At 37.5% G+C, this 18,939-nt stretch overlaps 1 protein-coding gene across 1 annotated transcript in view; it reads left to right on the forward strand.

Annotated features, from left to right (window-relative positions):
• The window catches only part of CCDC30 (coiled-coil domain containing 30), an 86,765-nt gene that overhangs the window by 30,236 nt on the left and 37,590 nt on the right, over positions 1–18,939 (forward strand). Inside the window, 3 exon segments of the mRNA XM_054572073.1 lie at positions 11,980–12,159; positions 14,899–15,108; positions 18,074–18,228. Of these exon segments, the coding sequence (XP_054428048.1) occupies positions 11,980–12,159; positions 14,899–15,108; positions 18,074–18,228 (545 nt within the window).

The raw sequence follows: 18,939 nt of genomic DNA on the forward strand, positions 1-18,939 counted from the left end.
AGGAGGGGGAGAGCAATTGACATCAGATATTAATACTGTACAGAAGGCTTTGGAAGTTGAAAGTGAGGTATTTGGCCATTTAGGATATTATCTTCCTGATTTTACATTTCTAATGTAAGGATTCCATGTTATCACTTATTTTGATTTTAAAATAACTTATAGCTATAGAATATATATTTCTATTAGTAATAATTGTGACTATTTCCCCAAGCTGAGGCCCAACATGAGCTAATAAGAGCCATTTCAGAACTAGGTGATGATTATGGTGGCCATCGAGCCAGGGACTTGCATCTCCCTTTAACCACTTGTCCCGCTGTCTTGGAAAGCTCTATCAGGAGACATAACCAGACTATCTTTGGAAGAGAGACGTAGAAGTGAGTTCATGGAAGTTTAGATTACCAGTGTGGAGGACAGTAACTGTTAGTTCACAGGGTGGATGTCAGCTGATGGATTTTCCCAAATCCCATTCTGCTGACCTGTGGGAATTTTCCATGAAATCAGGTAGGAAATTGATACCACTTGTCCTCTTCTGGTGGTTTTGGGTGTTCACTCCGTACCTTCTCTCCTTGTTGCCCAGTGCCTTCCTCATCAACATTCTCCCTCCTCTGATTTCAGTATAAAGTAGATCCTCTACTGAAGTAAATTTTATGTCACCTGTTCCCTTCATAAAGCATGACAAGCTGACTCTCAGGCCCCAGTCATCCACCAATCAAACACTGCATATTCATGTCATCAATGTAGAAGTTTGATTTTAAAATCCTACATCTAAATAAAGTATTTTCTCTCATGGGGAAAAAAAAAAACACAAAACAACCCAGAGGATTAGAGGAAACCTTAGTTGATTAGGCCACTGAATATACTTTATTAGGTAAGGTAGCATATTTTATAGTTAAGAACACTTCCAGGCTATGTGAATTTAAACATGTCACTTAAGTTCTGTGAGCTTCAGTTTCAATAACCCTACATCATGGGTTGTCACAAGATTGAAGGTAAACCATGTCACACATTGTTCTACAAAAGGCAACTTTTTAAAAGGATGCATTTGAAAACAAGTACTGTAACTAATGCTGGAATTGCTGAGGAATTTACCTCTATACAAGCCTTGCATAAAGCAAGAATGACTCTCAAAATCCAGGCTTTCAACCTGTGAATCATACAAATTAAGAATGTTCAGTCTAATTAACTGATTTAAGTGAGCTTTATTTCAATTACTAAGAGAGGGGCATGCTGCCAGAGTGTAGGTTGAAATACAGGGGTTGGCAAAGTAAGTTTACAGTCATTTGTATAGAAAAAGACATGCATGTTATGATTATCACAATAGTCTTATTAACTCTGTTTTGCATACTCAAAACTGTAAACCTAGTTTTGCCCATGCCTGTTTTTAAAATAAGAAATTTATCAGAATTATTTCAAAGATTCCTTTTTAGATATAGTAAACCTTTTATGGGGAAGGTCTTATTTTATTCTACTAAATATCTTCGTTTCTTCATTAGGAATTGCAAAAATCAAAGTCAGAACTTACATATCTTTATAATGAAATTCAAAGTCTTCCAGAGGCAGCAGAAGATGATTTTTTAATTGCATATAATCTTCTACAAAGAGAGAATTCTGAATTAGAAACAAAGGTGAGACTAAATTATTTAGTATTTAAATGTTTGATATATGACATATCATTTATGAGAATTAGATAAAAGGAAATTAATTTTCAGTAAGAGATGACTTGGAGTTTCTTTTATTATTATAAAATAAGTTACCATATAGTGTGAGTTATAAATCAAGCTGAATTTTAGAATAAATATTCAGACTTCAGCCAGTACTTCACTCTTAAGATCGGCCTATTTTTTTTTAACATTAAATCAGGTTCCTAATGGCTTAATTTTTGGAACACATACTATAAAGTAAAAGGTTTACTTAAAAATAAAATTATCATATAATACAGCAATTCCACTTTTGGACATACACCCGAAAGAATTAAAAGCAGAATCTCAAAAAGGTATTTGTACAACTGTGTTCATAGCTGCATAATCACAACATCTAAAATGTGGAAACAACCCAAGTATCCATCAGTAGATGAATGGAGAAGCAAATTGTGGTACATACATGCAATGGGATATTATTCAGTCTTAAAAACAGGAAATTCTGCAATATGCTATAACATGGATGAACCTTGAGGACATTATGGGAAGTGAAATAGACGAATCGCAAAAAGACAAATACTGTGTGATTTCACTTAAGTAAGATTTTTAGAGCAGTCAAAATCATAAAGACAGAAAGTATAATGGTGGTTGCCGGGGAGAGGGAGAGGGAAGAAAGGGGTGTTGTTGTTTAATAGGTGTAGATTTTGTTTTACAAGATAAAAGCAGTAATAGGATGGATGGTGGTGATAGTTACCCAACAGTGTAAATGTGTATAATACCACTGAGCTATATACTTAAAAATGGTTAAGATGATAAATTTTATGTTAGGGGTATTTTACCAAATTATAAACAAATAAAAGTTTACTTAAATATCTTTGACTTTAAAACTTAGAGTCAATACATCGTTTCTGTTATACTGAAATTAGGCTCATACTTAGAATTAGGAAAACATTTAAATATCCTGACCCCAGTTTGTTCCCCAAGTACAAAAATGGCTGCCAGACCAGCGCAACACTGCACGGAGAGGTTGCCTGCCGTGCAATTTCTGGAGTCCCACCTACTAGGCTATCACCAATTTGCAGTTCTCAGTTTACTCTAATATCAAATTTAAATTTCTTTTGGCTTTCTTAAGAAACTAAAATGTATTATCTGTAATGTTTAAATTTTTACATTGACCGTAAAAAATTATTAAGTAGTATTTTGAAATCTTTTTTTTCTGCTTACAGAAGTAAAGCAAGCCTATTAAGAAGTCTTCTCTTTCAAGTCCCCTCAGAAAGTGACCCCTTCCCTCAATCTTACCTTATTTCCTCAGCTCCTCATTTTGTAGCCCCTATTCCAGTAAGACCATTCTCCTTACTTCTGCTCAAATACCCTATATTCAGTGTCACACCAGTGCCTTTGACTATATTGCCCATGCTTAAAATGCTTTAAATGTGTTATGACCTCTTACCTATCCATGTCTTCCCATCCCCTAAGGCCCAGGTTCAAGACCCACACTCTCCCCTGGCGAGGTTATAGTTTGCATGAGATTATATGGGCTTATGAAATTAAAGTCTGTATCACACACTGTAGTTTCTCTTCAGAGAAGTAAAAAGGCCTAGAAACAAAACAAAGGAATCTCTTAAAGTAACTTAAATTAATCTTTAGAATTACATTCATCATGTTCTTAGAATCAAACACAGCTGCTGTAGAAACTGCTTTTTCAGACGGGCTCAGAATGGGAGTCAGACAGGTTGTTGTCTTAGTTTTAGTGCAATCCTTTGATGGGAATGTTTTCCATTCTTAGAACTATACCTTGCTCACTCTTTTTTCTGCCTTCTGGAGGTATTGTTCATTTTATAAAGAGCGACTTTTGAGGACAGGAATATGTTTTTCCGAAAATAAAAAAAAGAACAACAACAAAAAAGAAATCGAAAACAAATGTTTTGCCAAATCACACAGCAGAGCAGTGACTCTCAGAGCACCCACCAACATCAGAATTACCTGGGAGGCCAAATGCAAACCCCCAATTTCCAGCCCAGACCACTGACTGTGCATTTGGAGCTGGAGCAGCAACGTGAGACTACATGTTTAAATAACTCAGATGATGGATGCTGTTATATGCTAAGGTTTGAGAACCGCCACTGCAGTCTAGGAGCCTTTACACATTCAAACATTTTCAAACACATAGGATCAGACTGGAAATTTGTACCGGTAATGTACATATAATATTCTCTCTAATGTTTTTTGTAGCAATATATTACTGCTTTTAGGAATCAATGAAGTACATTAAAAACTTGAGAACAAAATTGTATAATAATAATGTAAAATTCTATAGAAAACATTTTTTTCTTGCTAAAAGATAGAACAAAACCCCGAGAAGCCAACTCCAGAGACCAAAAATAATGTTTTATTTTCAAAACCATGGATTTATCACCCTTATGCCTGTGGTAAAATAGATTAGACTATATAACAACTACAAGTAGGATGTCAATTTCTATTGCTTAAGGCAATAACTATTTAATCATTTAATGGAACCAATGTATTTTCTCACAGTTATACGAAAGAATATGCAAAATAGAATATTTGTCCTTTTACTTAACTTCACAGGTCTTGAAGCTTGCACAAGAATTTGAACAATTAAATCATTTTACTTTAGGGACAAATACTGCAGCTGCTAATTTAATTACAAGAGAAAATATCTGTAAAGATCTCGTGTCTAAAGTACCAGTTTTGGAAGTAGAGAATCAAAGCCCAAAGGAAGAGAGAGAGGAACTCGGGTAAACTGAGAAAATCCCATATCACATTAATTATTTGGGGGGTATATTTTATTTGGCTTGGTCATTACAATAATTTATTTTATTTTTCCATTACCATTTATCTTCCCCATACCCTCTTCTACCTCCCCCCACCTTTTCCCTCCCTGACCCCCCGCAGTAATTTGACATTCAATTCCAAATGATGTGTGCAAAAATTATTAATATTTACAAGCAAGCATCACCCAAAGAGTTTGTCTTCTAATATAGTGTTACATTTTAAAACCTTTTCCTGCTTTTAAAACTAAACATATGCTTTTTATGGAAAATTTTTAAAGCAAGAAAAAATATAAGGAGATTATAATGACACATTGTTCCCACCATAGAGAGATGTTAACATCCTAAATTTTCTTTGTCTTTCTTTTCTGTACACATAAACATATATGCTTTTTTTTTACGTAATTAAGATGAAAATCTGCAGAGAGTTTTGTTCTCTGCTGTTTAACATTGTATTTGATCATTGTTTGAGAACCTTTTCAGTCCGTTCTGCTAATCTGTCTTTTAAATAGTGTATTTATAACATTTACGCATAATGTAGTTATTAATATGTTAGGGTTAGTTCTGCCATTTTTTCTTTTTTGCTTTCCTGTTTGTTTTCTCTGCTGTTGGTATCTGTTCTCTATTTTATACCTTTCTGTGGGTAGCTTCAACATTTTTTAGAATTTCATTTTAAGTATCTATCGTGTTTTTGAGTGTATGTCTTTATATAGTTTTATCAGTGGTTTATTTAGGTATTCTATTTTATGGAGACATGTAACATTATTTTACCAGTTTGAGTGAAATGTAGAGACCTTATCTCCCTTTATGTCCCTTTTTTCTCCCCCATTTATAATACAATTGTCCGAATTTTTTTCTCTACATACATTAAGAACCGCATGAGACAGTGTTACAAATTTTGCTTCAACTATCATACAGAATTTAGAAAACTTAAATGGAAAAGGAAGTGTATTGTATATATCCATATTTTTACTCTTTTGGTGCTTTCTTACTTCCTGATGTTCCAAGACTCCTCCTTTTACTATTTCCTTTGGGTATAGAGAATTTCCTTTCGCCATTTTTTTAGAGTTGGTCTGCTGGTGAGAGATTCTCTTAGTTTACATTCATGTGAGAATGTCTTATTTCAATTTTATTCCTGAAGGTTATTTTTCACTGGGTATAGGATTCTGGGTTGACAGATTTTTTTTTTTTTCAACACTTGAGCAACGTTATGCCACTTCCTTCTGGTCTTTATAGTTTCTGATGAGAAGTCCACTTCCATTTGAATTATTTTCCTCTATAGTTAAGATAGTGTTTCTTACTGCTTTCATTCTTTTTGTCTTTTGTTTTCAGAAAGTTGACAGTGATGTGTTTTGGTATGCATTTCTTAAGGTTTACCCTGTTTGCAGATTACTCAGCTTCTTGAATCTGTATATTTATGCCTTGAGAACTTTGTAGTCACTATTTCTTCAGGCATTTATCTAGCCCTTCCTTATTCTCCTCTCACTCCAGGATCCAATGACACAAGCCTTAGGTCTTTTGTGTAGTCCCACAATTCCCAGAGGTACTGTTCTTTTTCTTCTCTTTCTTTTTCAGTGTATCTCTTTGTTGTTCAGCTTGGGTAATGTCTATCGTTCTGCCTTCAGGTTCACTGATTCTTTCTCTGCCCTCTCCATTTTGTTTTTGATTCCATTCATTGAGTTTTAAACTTTTGGTTATTGTATTTTTTAGTTCTGAAATTTTCATTTAGTTTGGCTTCTTCTGATCCCACTCTGACAGGGGAAGTAGAGGAGTTGCTGTCTCACTACCACCCCAGAGTAGGGGTAGAAGTCCAGGTTCCACACTTAGTCTCCATGGACACCCAAGGAAAAAGGTGTTCCTAATTACTTCTGGTGAGGGTAGGAGTTTCTACTTCCCACTATGCCAGAGCAGTATCTGACTGTGAGTCGGAGGAATGCCAGGTTACTGCTCCACACTTGGCCTGTGGGATGTCATGAAGAGGGTAGATAGAGGTGGCCTTGTTATGCTGGACAGTGGCAAAAGTCCTGATTCTCCACTAGGTCTCCTCTGACACTACCTCAGTGGAAAGGGAGAAGGTGGTCTCCTCATTGCTAGATGGAGGTGAAAGTTCACACTCCCCGTGTCTGTTACTGCCTGACAGGGATGAAAGTTCCTGCTCCCTTTTGGCCTCAGACACCACCACAGAGGGGGAGTGTGGGTGCCTCATGACAGCCTGGTGAAGGTGGAAGTGTAGGCCCCCAACCTGACCTTGGCTGACATGGGTGGGGATGGGGCCATAGTTTTTTCTTCTGTGTTTCCATTTAATTACTACTTTAAATAGCATGGCTATGAGTATTAAAACTCCAATTATTTTCTTCTTATGGATGATTTTATTGCAGTAATTTAATTGGTGTGTAATTATTCACTCAAAGAGTCTGAATATTTGTGACTCTCAATCTGTATTGCCAAATTGCCTTGAGAATCTGAGCACCAACTATAACTGGTGAAGCATGCTGTGCTAGGCTCCAAGGTGCCTGAAACAAATGGAAGATTAAGGAACTAAAAGTAAAACTGGCATGTGTGTATTTACTCTACTTTTCATCTACAGTCTCTCACCATTAAAGGTACATTTCCTCCCCTTGGTTTCTGTGGCTCACAGTCTCTTGGTTTCCCTCCTCCCTCTCTGACTTCTCAGCCTCCTCTTCAGGCCTCCATTCCCACCCTTGTTTCTTACAAGTCTTTAAGCTTCTATCTGTAATGCCTCCTGCTCTCACTTTCTCCCTTGGCTCATCTCATCCAGTCTCAAGGTTTCTGCTCACCTTCTCCTGTACCTGTATCTTCACCACAAGCATTCCTACCACCTATTTCCACTTTCCCCGCTTGTGCTTTACCATCCAGGTATCATTTGCTCCAGTCAGAAATCCAGGTATCACCCATAATCCCTTCTTCTCCATCACCTGCCACAGCCAGTCAATGATAAATCTTACCAATACTATGTTCTAAATATCTCTAGAATCCATTTCTTCCTTAAAGTTCACCATCCTATTCTAGTCACTGTTGCTTATTACATGGGTAATTACAAGAGCCTCTCAACTGATCCTCTTCCATAAGGCATCTAAATGATCTTTCTCTCTTTTGCCTCTGGGCTTTTACCCATCTTATTTATTAAAGTCTTCCTGGAATACCTTATTTTTCCCTGTTCTCATCTATATCAACATCCCCCTCCCTAATATATCATACATACATACACACACACAAGTATGTACACACCCCTTCCTTTACATTTGCCTAGCTTTTGCCTACTTATCCTTAGATTACTTAGTTATTTAATCTAATCAATTGTTTCCTTACTAGTATTTCTCACTAAATTGTAAACTTCTTGGGACAGGGATTATATTCTGTTGTAGCCCTAGAGCCTGGCAAAGTGCCTAGTGCCTCTTGAGTGATTTTTTTTTAACCTTTATAAACCCTGTCTTTGCCCAATGCCATACTAAAAGTGGAAAACTCACTTAAACTGCTTGTTTGCAGGTAGACAAAAGTTTCTGATAGGTCATTTCCCTGAGTGTGAGTAAAAAAAAAAAAAAAAAAAAGACTAATTTTTTAAAATCAAATTTACTGGGGTGACATTGGTTAATAAAATTATATAGGTTTCAGGTGTACAATTCTCTGATACATCATCTGTATATTGTAGTGTGTGTTCACCACCCCAAGTCAAGTCTCCTCCCATTACCATTTATTCCCCCGTTACCCGCTTCTACCTCTCCCCGTCCGCTTTGCCTCTGGTAATCACCATACTGTTTTCTGTGTCCATGAGTGTTGTTTTTGTTTTTGCTTTAGTCCCTTCACTTATTTGTTTTTAAGATTACATTATAAGAATAAGATAACTGATGTGCTATAGAATTCAAGCTGAAAATCTTGCTTGCAGTACTTTCTTCACTGGTAGATTTTTTTTTCTTCCATATTCTGCTAGTAGAATGAGCATTTTGATAGTTTTTTATTGTTATATTTGCACCAAGTCCGGAACTAGGAGAGAATGAGCAGAAGGAAATTCCAGAGGAGTCAGTAGAGGAGGGCACTTTTCCAAGAGAGAGGCAGAAAGAGGAAGACTTGCAACAGAACCGAGATATGGGAAGTGAAGAACAGCAATTGACCTTGAAGCCTAAGAAAGCTGTGAGGCTTAGAGGAGAACTGAGCCACATAAATCAGAGCCTCCTTCAGTCTCAGAGCTCTGGGAGCACTGAGGTAGGTGCCGTAAACACATGCTCTGACTGGGGCCACTTCCTCCAATCAGCTGTGGCTACAAACATAATTTTTATATCATCATTAAATATGTATTTGTTGAACAATATCATAGCCACAGTCTGAATGATATAAAATAGCAACCAAAATTTGAACTGAGCCCATCAGATGATTTTATTGTAAAGCGTTCTTAGGCTATATTGAGGCTCAACAGCAAGGAAATGCTGATTAATTGTTGCTGTCTGCCCTGGATGGTAGGATAGGGAGTGGGAGGATGGATCTGTGCCATGTTTTCTACTCCAGGTACCTAGTTTTGATATACAAAATACTTTGTTTTGGAGGGAAAAGACCACAGATATGGAATTGTTTTAAATATGGCTTTTGCTATTTACCAGAGATCTGCCTCCAGGAAAAATGAAGGGAGTGACTTCACTTCACAGCCACACTTCAGTTCTTATGCCTCAGTTTTACAGGTTCCTTCTTGCACAAAATAAGATTTCCCTACACATGCCTTTTTGGCAACTATTTTGAGATCCACAAAGGGAGGCCGTTGTACTTGTAAGTAAACCAAATTCAAAAGACTGATAATATACATTTGAAAAGTGGTTCACCTATACATTTAGAAAAAAAGGAAGAGTAGCAATAAAGGAAGTCAAAAATATATTTGAAAAGAAATTCAGATATAGCGTTTGAAAACCAGGCAGATCACACTAAACAAGGAAAATGTGGGGGTGGGCAAAAAGAGGCGTACAGTTGTTTGATGGAAAAGTCACATGGGCTATGCTTACTACAATAGCTTTATTAGCTCTGTGTTTCACGTACTCACAGCTGTAAACCTGCTTTTGCCTAGCCCTGTATATACTTGAAAGGAGAGTCACATACATTTGAAAGAGAAAGGAGTTCCTGAATTTGTTTAGGAGACCAAAAGGAAGTATGACCTCAAATAGTCACAAAGAGGTTAATTGGACATCTCCCAGGCAGCCCCTGTATTGGACAGTTTCCACTGCAGGAAGCCTGGGCAGAGGATAAATACCGTGGTCACAAAGATTATAAAGCCTTTGCTTATGAGCTCAAAGTGACCAGCATACTTTTAGAATAATGGGATTTAGAGTCAATAATGTTCAACCTCCCTGAGCATCAGTTTCTTCATCTGTGCTATGGGGACAACTGCTTATCTGATAAAATAGTTGGGAAGCTACATTACATAAAACAAAGCAATGAAAGTATCAAGAATAGATACAGCCAAATAGGTGACAGCTGATGCAAGTCTTGATACTTTCATTGACTATATATATATAGTGTATATATATATATATATATAGTGTATATATATACACACACACATACATACAAAAATTCTATGAGAAATATTGGAAAATAGCCACTTTGTAAAAGGGAAAATATTCCTATATACCACACAGCTGCTTAAGGTTTCACTGAATTCTTGCTTATTTCAGTAATTATCTTCCATAATAATGACTTTGACTTGTTTGAAAGAAGTTTAAGTGGCTCTTATTGACTCAACTATTAATAGAGTTTTTATGATGTGGCAGTTTCTATGTGGTATGTAAGGTACACACAGCAATAAACAAGATGGGTGTGGGCCTCTTGGGAAAGAAAGAAAATATTTGTATTTTGAACTCTACATTTCCAAAGCAGTGTGGTGCACACTGTTTCATTTACTTCTTTAAGCAGACAAGGAAGAAAATACATTTTAGACAGATTTTTTTTTTCTTGCAGTGAGCTGTAGAGCGATAATTTCAGAACCTCTTCTGTTTCTTTGACCTACCGATGACTATAGGTTGTTCTTTTAATCCTTGTGTGTGTGTGTAGTTTTGTGGTCTGCACCCCCATTGTCAGATTACGGTGTCTAGTATCTAGCGGCTATCCATGTGTGGTGTGTCTTCTTAATCCCATAATGTGCAAATTTAAGCAACTATAAGATGAGACCAGATACCCAACTTTAAAGAATGCTTACATATTATAAATACATAGAAAAAGAACCGTGAGAGCCTCTTTTATAAGTATGTGAGCTCTATTTTACATATGTATTTGTGGCTGCTGATGGCCTTTGGGGGCTTAGTTTCTGCTGTTCAGCATTGTTCCAGGTAAGGTTGTGATAGTTGAATTCTAGCTATTACTTTCCCAATATTCTTGAAGCAAGTTGGAACCACAATGAACATCTCAGTTTTGTAGGTTTAAAACCTAGCTTCATGGTTTTTAAAATAACATTATTGAATATTTACTATGTTCTAAGCACTACACTAAACAACCTGTATATGACTTGTACGTTAAGGAATACAATGAGGTGGGACTATTATTGTTTCCATTTTATAGATGAGGAAACTGAGGCTTTAGAGAGGTTACATATATATATCCAGAAGTGGAATTACCAGGTTATAAACAGTTCCATTTTTAATTATTTGAGGACCCTCCGTACTGTTTTCCACAGTGGCTGCATCAATTTGCATTCCCACCAACAGTGCACGAGGATTCCCTGTTCTCCACGTCTTCGCCAACATTTGTTTCTAGATTTATTGATGATAGCCATTCTGACAGGTGTGATATGGTATCTTATTGTGGCTTAATTTGCATTTCTCTGATGATCGGTGACATTGAGCATCTTTTCATATGTCTGTATGTCCTCTTGGAGAAGTGTCTATTCAGGTCCTTTGCCCAGTTTTTAATTGGTTTGTTTTTTTGGTGTTAAGTTGTATGAGTTCTTTATAAATTTTGGGTACTAACCTCTTATCATATGTATCATTGACAAATATGTTCTCCTATTCAGTAGGTTGTATTTTCATTTTGTCGATGGTTTCCTTTGCTATACAAAAGCTTTTTAGTTTGATGTAGTTCCATTTGTTTATTTTTTTCTTTTGTTTCCCTTGCCTGAGGAGATATGTAGTATATCTTATCTAGTGAGTGGGATAAGCTTGAATTCTTTATCCACTCAGCACACTTGTGTGTGCCTACCTGTGAGAAAACCCTAATGGCTTCTCTTCTGGTCATGGAGTTTTATTGCTCTGGAGAGGCCTGATTTTTACCCTAAAATTGTCCGTGCTCTGTTCCCCTTCACTGATATGAAAAATAAGAAAGTTAATTGTCTATATTAACTGCTATTGTTTACATAATTCCTTTGATATTTTTACTCTAATATAATGGGAGTTAAATTATATGAATATAAATATAAAAGAGCAGTTTGTTGTAGATAAGCCAACTCCAAAAACGTGAAAAATCATATGCTGATAATTCTGGTTCTGACAGCTGGAACCCATGTCTTACCAATACTCTTTCAAATTGTCCACATTTCTCTTTTAAAATGTTGGTCCTAGAATCCGTCATCTGAAGAAAAACTGAAATACCAGCACCAAGAGGAAGTACAACAACTTCGCCAGAATTTGCACCGGCTCCAGACTCTATGCAACTCAGCTGAAAAAGAGCTTCGATATGAGCGGGGAAAGAACGTGGACTTAAAGCAACATAACAGCTTACTTCAGGAAGAAAGCATTAAGGTAGGTCTGGTGGACACATCCTGTATTGACAAGTCTCAATCACTCAATTGGCCCTGGGGAAAAATGAATCGAAAGTTCTAGCCTTAGCCCTGGCAGAGCATCGTCTCATACACCCAAAGGCTGCAGATTCGATTCCTGGTCAGGGCACATACCTAGGTTGCAGGTTCAATCCCCCGAGTCGGGGCATGTAGGGGAGGCAGCCGATTGATGTTTGTCTCTCACATTGATGTTTCTCTCTCTCTGTCTCCCTCTCTCTCTGTTTCTCTCTCTCTCAAATCAATAAACATAACCTCAGGAAAAGATTTTAAAAATTTCTCAACTTTATAATTCATGACAGTGTCCACAGATGGGTGGACAATGTGAGCTCTCTGGTTATCTTATTCCTTTAACTTTTCCTTATCAGTTAGGTCGACAGCTCAATTGTTTCACTGCTGCTAAAGGGACATGTATGTTGTCAGCCTGTAAATATGAAAAGTTTTAAAATTACACAATCTTTTGAAATTTTTACCTAAAATTTTAGCACTAAGTAAATTTCAGTGACCTGAGCCCCACACCCTGGTTGTTCTGCCCTCATTCTATCTCTTTGACTTATTTATCCCTGATAGATGTATCTGTTATTACTGGTTGAAACAAATAACTGCAGCATGGTCTAATGCATAGGAGGGCAAAGTTGTTCTTCTTTCTGACACGAGGGCATCACACCGTGGTTCTATTATTTGCCAAATATTTTTGAGATGCAGCTTTTTCGTCTCTAAATGGGGTAAAATACCAATCTCAATCTCAGCTGCTTCACAGATAGGAAAGCCTAACCAATACATAATACCTACAGTAGCATCTGCCTCAGTTCTGTGTCAAATACAGTAGATAATCTACATGTGATTCTTGAAGAACAGCAGTTAACTTGCATCCGCTGTCACCTATTTGGCCGTAGCCTTGATACTTTCCTTGCTTTGTTTTATTTAATGTAGCTTCCCAACTATTTTATCAGGTAAGCAGTAGTCCCCACATTACAGATGAAGAAACTGATGCTCAGAGAGGTTGAACATTATTGACGTTTAGATTCACTTGATAAACTCAGGATGGTTAATCCACAGTAATCACACGTGGAGGAAATTATAGTTATAATGCCTATTAATTCAGCTGAAAATCATTGAGCCCAGGAAATTCTGCTATGCACAACCTAAATTCTATCTCAGCATTTTTGTCTGTGAGTCCTTCATAGTATGTCCATTTATCATGTTCTAATATTCCTTAGAATGTCTTTCGTTCATTTATTTGTTCAGTACATGTTAATTATCTACTTTCGGCACTTTGACAGGCCTTGGATACTGAGAAATGAATAAAACACATGGTCCCTGCTGGGAATTTAGAGTGGGGAAGGAGGATGTAAACAAGTAGATAAACATGTTTAATTTAGATTGTGATAAGTTCTATGAAGGAAATAAATGTGGTGTAATAAGTAAGGAGTCAGAAGACCTCTTCAGGTTCAATGATCATGAAATTTTTCTCTTACCAAGTGGCGTTTAAGCTAAGACCTGAAGAATAGACAGGAACCAACCGTACCATGAGGAGGGGAAAGAGAAAGCATTCCTAGCAGAGTAAAGGGTGGAGTCTGCTGTGTTGGAAACTCTAAATAGAAACGGGCATGACAGGAGATCAGCGGGAGAAGGGGGAATGACAAGATGGTTTTAAAGAGGTCAGCAAGGGCCAGATCATACAAGGCCAGGCAAGCTGCTGACATCTGTCCCCGGAGTGATGGGAAGCCATGAAACAGTTAAGGAAGGGAGTCAAGTAGTTCAAATTTACGTTTTAAAAAGAACACTTTGGCTGCTGTGCAGAGAACAGATTAGAAGGGAGTAAAAATGGAAATGGCAAGACCCGTGTCAAAGCTGTTGCTGGGGCCAGGGCTGGAGACGATGATGATCTAGACCAGGAGGGTGACACAGACGGCACGAATGGATTGAGGCAAGATCTGTGTGGAGGCTGAGTGACAGCTCGCGCTGAACGGGCTCATGATGGAAAAGGAAAACTCAAGGACAGCTCTCAGGTTACTGGCCTGAACTGGAGGTGAGATGGTGGCATCATTTGCTATAATCAGGGAGACTGAGAGGAAAACAGTTTTGGAGAGATGGGCAGAATCAAGGAGTTTCACTTGGGCTGTTACTTGGCATAAAGATGGTGTTTTAAATCATGGGAATGAACCAAAAGGGAGAACAAACGACTCTCAAGGCCTAGTTTAATCCCATAGCATTTAAAAGTTGGGCAGCATTAGGACAGTCTGCAGAAGAGACCAAGAAGGCACAGAAGAGAGGCAAGTGAAAATCAGGGGAGTTTGGCATCAGAAACTCCAAGAGACGAGGAGAACTTTGTGAGCAGGGGGAGTGACCCCAAGAGGTCAACCGTCCACGGGATGTGCTTTGACAATAATGCCCTTGGCAGCTTCACGGAGCAGTGGGAACAAAAGCCAGCTTGAAGTGATAGGAAAAAAAGGATGGAAAACGTTCAGTCCACACATGTATAGAAACTCAGGAAAATCCCTTTGTCCAGCTGCCATCTGGTGAGATAGACCTTGGCAAACCTTCCTAACACATGGCAGCTCCAGAGAGGTAATCAACCACATGACATTGGTGCTTATCAGCTCTGGGGGGACGGCATTCCTTTGAAAGCTGCTGCTTCTGGCTCACGTTGACGTTCACTCCCTGCTCATTGCCATCACTCTTATTTATTCCCCACCTGTAGATCAAAATTGAACTACAGCAAGCCCAGCAGAAGTTATTAGACAGTGCTAGGAGGTGCTCTTCCCCCTCAGCAGAGTGGAAGCACTGTCAGCAGAAAATCAAGGAACTGGAGCTGGAAGTACTTACACAGGCTCAGAGCATTAAATCACAGAACAGCCTGCAGGAAAAGCTGGCTCAGGAGAAATCCAAAGTTGCTGATGCAGAGGAAAAGGTAATTATCCTCACCCTTAGTCAGTAACGCGCTGAATACCACTACCGAAAAAATCCTCTTTCCCAAAGGATTTTAAGACAAATATATGGTGCAAACTTGATAGACTTCTAGGGTTTTTCTTTACTCTCCCAGGCTTTCCTCCCTTTGACTTCACCTGCTCCTACAGTTCCAGTAGCTCTTGGTTTTTTTTTTTTAAACCACATGAACTTATAAAGGTATTTCATTAAAGCAGTAAGTTAAAGTACTGAGATCAAATGACTTTTTTTATACATTCAAATTTTAAAAGGTTTATTCTCCTCTCATGTGGGTTGGCGTTTACATGATTTTTATTTTGTAATTTTCGGAAGAATATGTGTTGTGAAATGATCCGTTTTGAAATATTGCCCCTGCATTTTAGATTGTCTAACACCAGGTGGCAGTAGTATGTAACGGTTGCACATTTTGACCTGTAGGTTTGTCTGAGTCAAATTTTATATAAAAAATAAGTCACTTTCACAAACTATATATACATAAAACTAACATCAAGAAGTAGATGACAGCAATTGGAATTAAATCCAAATGCCTAATGTTGGGCTAAAGAAACCAGCACAAAAGAGTTCATACTGTGTAATATCATTTATATGAAGTTTAAGAATAGACGAAACTAAGCTCTGGTGTCAGATAATGGCTGTCTCTATGAGGGCTGTTAACTGGGAGGGGAGTGAGGGAATCTTCTGTGTTGTTAGAAGTAGTTCTATATCTGGGTCTGGGACGTGGTTATGTAAGTAAAATTTTACTGAGTATGCTTAAGATATGTACACTTTACTGCATGTATGTATTACTCCATTAAAAAGTAATTGATAAAGATGAGCAAAATTTTAAAATTTAGACAGTACTAAATATCGGTGAGGATTTTAGGCAACAGGAACTCATATACTGACTGCAGTTGGAAGAATAAATCGGTATAAACACTTTGGAAAGCAGTTTGGCATTGCTTCTAGTGGAGTTACAGATGTATATGCTATATAACCCAACACTTCTACTACTAGGCATAAACACTAGGGAAACAATTATACTGCGAATAATAAGTATCAGGAGGCAGGAATTCAGTCATTTTCATGGTAACGTTGTTTTAAAAAGCAGAAAATTGGAAAGAACCCAGATGCCCATTGACATGAGATTGAACAAATAAATTGTGTATTTACACAACAGCATACATACAACAGTAAAAATGAATGAATTACAGCTACATGCTGTAGTTCAATATAATATTGAATAAAAACCAGGTCACCAAAAACACAATATGATTCCACTGATACAAAGGTCAAAATAGTACCAAATGAAAACTATGTCATATAGAGATATGTACTGTTAAAAGAAAAAGCAAAGAAATGATTAACACAAAATTCAAGATACTAACTTTCTCAGGTGGAACAGGGAAAGGGGTATAATTGGCAAGGGTCACAGAGTGGACTTCACAAATCTTGGAAATGTTCTCTTTCTTAAATTGGGTGACGGGTTCGAAAGTTTGGCATATGTCCTTGACAGAGAAGCCAATGGGGTGATACTTTCATCTGCGATACTTACTTAAAGACGGAATATCTTTAAGCAAGCATTTCCCCTAAGCAGAGCTCAGTGGGGCAACTCAGAGGAACTGGGCCTGGCCTCGGCCATGGCCCTGAATCTCTCCGCATCTTCGCCTCTCCTCCTGGCTTTCGTGAGACGTGGAGAATGTGGTGTCGATAAATACAACGGAGGGAGAACAGCTCTTCTGCTGGAATCTAGTCATTCAACAAATATTTATTGAACATTAATTATGCACCAGTCACAAATTTAGACAGCGAAACGCTTATAAAAAATAAGTAAACAATTTAAATGGCTATTTCTCTAACAAAAAATTTTAATGACACTTTTAATCTAAATTTGTGACAGGTACAAATTTTCCTAAATTCTAAAATAAAATTATGTGTCCTTCTGTCAAATTCATAAATCTTATTTTTGGTGTCACCAGGGTGTTAAAGAACCTATTACTGGTGCTAAGCAATACGCTAATTGGGCCTTGGTTTGTAAGAGACCTTGACTTTGATGTTCATGAGTGTATTCACACGGTGGGGAAGCCAGGTGCTCCTCACACACTGCTGGCAGAAGTGTGAATTGGCCTAATACCTATGGAGACAGTTTGGCCTTTCCAACCAAACAAACAAATAATAACATTTGCCCTGGCAAATCCACACACCTCGTAAGTTGTTCTAGAGACATTGTTTATAGTAGCAAAATATTGGAATTTACCTAAATGTTCATCAGTAGGAGGTTAGTTTAAAAAGTTATGGTATATTCTTACAGTGGAATGACATATGGCTGTGAAAGACAACTGTGTATATACTTATAATATGGAAAACTCACTGAGTGTATTTTTAAAATTTTTTATTGTTGTTCAATTAGAGTTGTCCCCATTTTTCCCCCATTACTCTCCCCTGCCTCACTGAGTGTATTTTTATTTTAAAAAGCCAGGCACATAATAATATGCCATCATTTGTGTAAGAAGTATCTGTGGCGGGGGCGGGGGAAGACTATTTAATATTTGTTTAAACATGTATAAATAAACCTCGGAAAGGGTATACAAGCAACTAATATCAGTGCTCACCTCTTTGGTGGAAGAAGACAGGTTGGGGCAGAAGGGGGACTTTTCACTATACAGCTCTGTTTACACACAGCTGTGTAAAGGTATTACATATTGCAAAAGCTAAATAATTTGTTTTTAAAATTAAAATAAATCTAGCTACACACTTTACTTTAGATCAGATTTGTATGGCAGCGTTACTGTGTTTGCTATTTATATGGTATTTTCCTAATTGAAAAATAGGTCAAAGTGGGGAAAAATTGGGACAACTGTAGTAGCATTATCAATAAAACATAATTTAAAAAGATAGGTCCACCATGGAACCTAAAACCTTAAAGTTTTATTTACAAACTTCTTTTATTCAAGATTTCGGATCTGCAGCAGAAATTAGAACATGCTCAAAAAGTCTGTCTCACAGATGTGTGTATTTTGGAAAAGAAGCAACTAGAGGAAAGGATAAAAGAAGCCATAGAAAATAAAGATAAAATAAAGCAACAATATCAGGAAGAACAGCAGAAGAGGTAAGTGGAGCACAGAGGTCAGTTTCCTCAGCTGAGTTCACGCACCCCAATTCACCGGTGGTCCCCTCTGCACCCACTGGAGTAAACTCACACACTTCTTATGCATCTGACTTATCATGCTCTCTGCTAATTATTTATTTTCTTGTTTGCCTTTCACACTAGAATGTGGGAGTCTTAGGGCAGGGATTATTTCTTGTTGTTCTGGGACACACGGTACGCCCGTCAATTTTCTGGAAAGACTAGATGGCTTAGGGAATAGTATACTCTGGGCTTTGCTTTTCTAACTCTAATGTGATTGGCATAAAATGCAGAGTAGAATGAAGTTGGTGTTTTGTATTGATCAGCAGATTTTCTTCAACGAAATTCCAACCACTTTACAGGCATCTTAATCATCAACAAGGTGCTACCAGATAAGAGCTATCATATTTTTTCTAAAATTATTAGGATTATTATTGGGATCTCATTTAAATTACCTTCTCAGATGCACTAAACTCCAGTAACTGATGCTTCTTACTTCTATGGCACTCAGAGTGACATATTTTTAGAGAAAATTATGGTTTTAGCCATTGAAAAGATATACAGACACCCACATATGCTATGAAGCCAGAAACTTACTTTCAGCTCCAGTTAAAAGCTCTAGCACAGGGCTTGACACTCAGTAGGTACACAGTCAATATTTAGTGAATGAAAGAACGTTTGAGTGAGTGAATC

Source organism: Pteronotus mesoamericanus, unplaced genomic scaffold (genome assembly GCF_021234165.1).
Source record: "Pteronotus mesoamericanus isolate MK-2021 breed Mesoamerican mustached bat unplaced genomic scaffold, CSHL_Meso_final contig_221, whole genome shotgun sequence".
In the NCBI taxonomy this organism is placed as follows: domain Eukaryota; kingdom Metazoa; phylum Chordata; class Mammalia; order Chiroptera; family Mormoopidae; genus Pteronotus; species Pteronotus mesoamericanus.